The sequence below is a fragment of the Geospiza fortis genome, unplaced genomic scaffold (assembly GCF_000277835.1).
Source record: "Geospiza fortis unplaced genomic scaffold, GeoFor_1.0 scaffold614, whole genome shotgun sequence".
Classification (NCBI taxonomy): Eukaryota; Metazoa; Chordata; class Aves; order Passeriformes; family Thraupidae; genus Geospiza; species Geospiza fortis.
Genome location: NW_005054488.1, coordinates 1,201,531 through 1,206,351, shown reverse-complemented (window position 1 = coordinate 1,206,351; position 4,821 = coordinate 1,201,531). Strand labels below are relative to the sequence as shown.

Genomic DNA, 4,821 nt, shown 5'->3' with positions numbered 1-4,821 from the left:
CAGGTGTATGCAAGTATGGAGAGAGCAGGGCTGGGAGAAGCAGTGCTCCTGTAAAAGCTGATTTGAATTACTCATCTGCTCTGAGTCATGCCACACCATCTGTGTGTGAACAACAGAAGCAAGAAGTGATCTGGTGCACAGGTACAGAGCTGCAAATGTGCAGCAGTTCAGAAATGTTCTTTAGTCAAACAGTGAGTAACTTTATCACCATCACAGAGCACCATGTGCTGAAAGTAACATTCAGTCTGCAGAAAACTGATCAAACTGTCCCTATGATCATCCTCCTTCTCTGCTCCCCAACTCTTTTCTAATCCTATTCTTCTAGTCCCTCAAACTCCATCTGGGATTTTAAGAGATCCACTGGAATTTTGTTTACAAAAGCCATCCCCTTTGTCTGAAGACTGGGATAGAAAAAGTTCTGGACAGGTAAAGTGCTCTTACTCTGTAGCTGTTCTGCATGGGAGAGCTGTTTGCAAGTTTCTGTGTCTAAGAATATTTTGTCCTGAGAAGAGAGATGGTGTAATCTCCAGTGGAAGCTGCAGTCCCTGCAGTGGGCTGGACCCTCCCCCAGCACAGTGACTTGCTCCCACCCTGCATGCTGCACTGAACCAACCTGGCTCCACATTTTCACACCAACGCTGCAGCTGTACCTACCCCAGCTCCAGTCAAGACCATGATCTTCTTGCACTCCTGCAGAAGTTTCACAGCATCATCAATGGTGTTAATATCTTTCCTCTTCTTCCTCTTTGGTGGCTCTGAAAGGATGTTTATCACGATCTGCCACAGAGTCATGTCATCCAGCTCAGGTGGGGGGATGGTTTCTGGTAGCAGGTCCTTCAGAATCGTCCGTGGGTCTGTACCTAACATGAGATGCTGCTGAACAAAAGTGTAGGGACCTAAGAAAATTAAAAAATACAGATATTTAAAACAGAGCCAGGTACTGCAGAAGATCGTGGTTATTGTTCCATTTATTAATGCTTGCTAGTACAATTTCGTTAATCCAAACTAATGCTCCATTCATCAAACCCCCTGTATTTTGGTCTAAACTCTGAAGTGAGAGCTGGGCATTTTATGTATTTATCATTATTTTATGTTAACTCATGAAGGATTTCATAGAAAGTCAAGTAAAAATCCTAGTTGGCAGCAAAGTTAACCTCTTTTAGAGGCGCAACAGGATTTTCACAATGTGTCTCCATCTGTACTTTCCCAATATTTGGTATTTACAGGAATAGTCTGAAAACAAACAAAACCAACCAAACAACAAACATGCATACACTTTCCAGTGGTATTATAAACCATCACTCTAAACAGACACATAAAGCCCAAAAATCCATGGGTTTTTGTTGGTTTTTTGGTCATCTAACACAATATCTGAATTATTTCAGACATTACCTCCTCAAGCCATTAAATCAATCTTTCCAAAAACACTGGAGATGAGGGCTCACTGTCCTAAAACCATACAGGGATCATCTTCTTGAACCTTAAAGAATTAACACTAAGTAGGCAGGCTATAGAAATATGCCATAAATTAGTCTAATTTAGTGAACCTGTGTGTATGCTTTTAATAGGGATTGTGGCAGGATTTCTATTCAAGAAAAAAATAAGACATTGACAATTTTTATCAAAATACAGCAAGTTTCAAGGGGTTCATTTTTAAACTCCTTAAATAACTACAGAATACAGCCAACACCTCTAAGCTGTTCAGAAGCACTAATTGCCAATATTTGTGCAACAGGAAAAATAATTGGAATACTGGGGAGGATTAAGTGACTGCTCAAAGGCAAAGAGCATCCAAGAACATGCTCCAGGCTTCTACCTATACGTGGTCTTGGGGTCCAGTCACTGGAGCTGGCATGTGAGGCTCTGTCTTCTTCATCACTGTCACAGGAGTGAAAGCCATTGGCAATGATTTCATCGCTGAGGAGGAAGTTATCTGCAAGACAGCACGAGCAGGGGGTTACACTCCAGCCCAAGGGCACAGGGTATCTCCAAACAGATCACAAAACCAAAAATCTCACTCTCAATTGGCAGTTTTGTCACTTAGGCACAGAAAATGTCTATTTTTTTCACATTTATAGATATACTTCCAAGCTGTTGGTAGATTTACTGCAGGGTTTGCTACCTCAGTGCTGGGCTTCAGGGGACTGCACGCTGACCTTGGTGAAAGCTCATTCTCTGAAGTGTTGGGCAGGATGGATATTTCACCATAGGAAAAATCCAAATCTTTTAAAAGAATAATTAAAAATGTCTTTCCTGTACAATTCTCACTGCATTCAGCTCACTGAAAAACTGGGTGAAATGAAAACATGTCACCATTTCAGACAGATCTTTAACCAGGTTTTAAGAGCATTTTAAGAGCATTTTGAAAGAAACCCACAAGGGCACATTTGCTACAACAAATTCACAGGATTTGGTGAGGGTGTTACCTTACAGCTCAGCTGTATTTGCTGACCACATACACAACTGATGATATTTCAGTTGTGACACAGAACATGCTCCCCTGAACCACCTTCACTGAGTTTCTCTCATCCACTTGCTCCTGCAGCTGGGTCTGGTGCCAGTCACCTCAGCTGAGCCCGTGGCCTTAGGCCAGAGAAACTCAATCTAACTCCATCTCAGCCCTCCATGAACCAGCCCAGGGCAGAACAAGGCACTTGTGTTACTGAGCTCACACTGAAGGGGAAATCTACATTCCAACCTGAGCAGCTTATTAGAACTTAGACTACTCAACCTTTTTTACTGGCTTTAGTAGAAATAGCCTCAGCACCTGCAGATTCAGCTGTTGAAAATCTAAGATATGAACTAAGAATAAATTTCAGTCGTGCTCTGTAAAGCAAATAGTCACTAACATAGTTCTCAGTCTCTTATCTGAAGAACTGAAGAAGCCCCTGCACTATTTTAGCTGTTATTCCACTTGATTCTTAAATTCTTAAATAAAGAACACCACAAAACACCATCATTTTTTATTCAGATGTTGTGTTCTTCTTCAAGTCCTCCTTGTTGGCATAAATACTTTATTTTTGAATAGAAAAGAAAGATGTCAGTGACATAAATTTGTTGTTGGTTCTTGCCATCTTGTTCTTCTGAGGCCACAGGAGCTCACGGACATTACTATTATTAATCTATTTATTTACAGCATTTCAGTTCCATCTCATTATGCATGAAGTCAATGAAGATATTGAGAATTTTGGAGAAGGAAAAAGTGCATTAGCACACATCAGTAACTGCAAGGTGCAAGTTTAACTTCGTGGCTTCTGTATCAAGCAGCAAAGTTTACATTGTGAAAGGCTCCTCACACACAGGCCAGAGCCTGGGATTTAGGAAACAGAGACAGATACAAGCAGGATAAAGTAACAGTTTAAACTGTAACACTCCCCGAGTATTCCTCAAAGGACAGAGGGGGTAATGCCGGCCAGAACTAAGGCAGGCACAGCAAAACACTCCTGAGCCTCGGGGGGACCTCAGCAAAAGGTGTAAGGCACTGGTAAGAGATCCCTGGCTTTGCTCTGAGCTGCTCCAGTGGAGGATTTCAACGCTGAGGCTGTTCCAGGTCTATTCTGTACCTGTTCCTTTTGGACTGCTTTTGCACAGACAGAAAGTTTCTGTAGAGTTTTACTCAAGAGTTAAAGTATCTTTAACTGCATTCCAAGATAAAATGTAAAGACTGTACTGGCAGAATGCAGTGTCTGATACATTTTAATAAATCTTTCCAAAACACTGCTTTAAAAAAAAAGCCAAAATTACCAACTCCAACAGAACACAACTCAAACCTGATCAGTTTATACTGTGAGGTACTTTCACAGCGATGCTGCCCCCCAGTACACTTCAAATATGATCTGAAAGAATTTAGAAATATTATAGTTTAGTTTTGCACTGCAGTCACTCAAACCTTAGCCATGACTGTCACTTGCAGTTCTTTAAAGAATCAGTCAAGGCTGCTGCTCCTGAGCCTGTGTGCAAGTTTCTAAAGACCAAAAATACAATAATTAACACGGCAGAGATTATGAAAAGGAAACCGGGCTTCTTCAAATATGATCTGAAAGAATTTAGAAATATTATAGTTTAGTTTTGCACTGCAGTCACTCAAACCTTAGCCATGACTGTCACTTGCAGTTCTTTAAAGAATCAGTCAAGGCTGCTGCTCCTGAGCCTGTGTGCAAGTTTCTAAAGACCAAAAATACAATAATTAACACGGCAGAGATTATGAAAAGGAAACCGGGCTTATCATTTTTCATTTTAATAACTTGTTGCCAGCACCACAGCAGAATAACCGTTTGCAGGGCTGCAGCCGAGCCGCTGTCCCCGTGCGGCACAAGGCCGTTTCCCATTTTTTTATTGAATAATTCCTATTTTTTCCCTTTTTTTCCAATTTTCCCCTTTTTTTCCTTTTTTTGTTGAATAATTCCCATATTTCCCTATTTTTCCCCATTGTTTCCTTATTTTTCTCAATTTTCCCAATTTTTTGTTGAATAATTCCCATTTGTCATTGTCTAATTCCAATTTTTTCCCATTTTTGGTTGGATTTTTCCAATTTTTTCCCATTTCCCCCTATTTTTTGTTGAATAATTCCCATTATTCCCACTTTTTGGTTGGATTTTCCCCATTTTTCTTTGGATTTTTCCCCATTTTCCCCCATTTTTGTTGGATAATTCCCAATTTCCCAATTTTTTCCCATTTCTCCTCATTTTTTGTTGAATAATTCCCATTTTTCATTGCCTAATTCCCTTTTATTTTCATTTTTTGTTGGATTTGTCCCATTTTCCCCAATTTTTTCCCATTTTTTCCCATTTTTGGTTGGATTTTTCCCATTTTTTCCCATTT

At 40.2% G+C, this 4,821-nt stretch overlaps 1 protein-coding gene across 1 annotated transcript in view; it reads right to left on the bottom strand.

Moving 5' to 3' along the window:
- Nucleotides 1-1,933, bottom strand: part of SIRT1 (sirtuin 1) — a 13,793-nt gene extending 11,860 nt beyond the window's left edge. Inside the window, exons 1-2 of the mRNA XM_014310130.2 lie at nucleotides 1,817-1,933; nucleotides 655-896 (exon numbers count right to left, since the gene is read on the bottom strand). Coding sequence (XP_014165605.1) covers nucleotides 655-867 — 213 coding nt within the window. The 5' untranslated portion in view covers nucleotides 868-896; nucleotides 1,817-1,933. The remainder of the gene's footprint in view (nucleotides 1-654; nucleotides 897-1,816) is intronic.
- Between the last annotated feature and the right edge of the window lie 2,888 nt (nucleotides 1,934-4,821).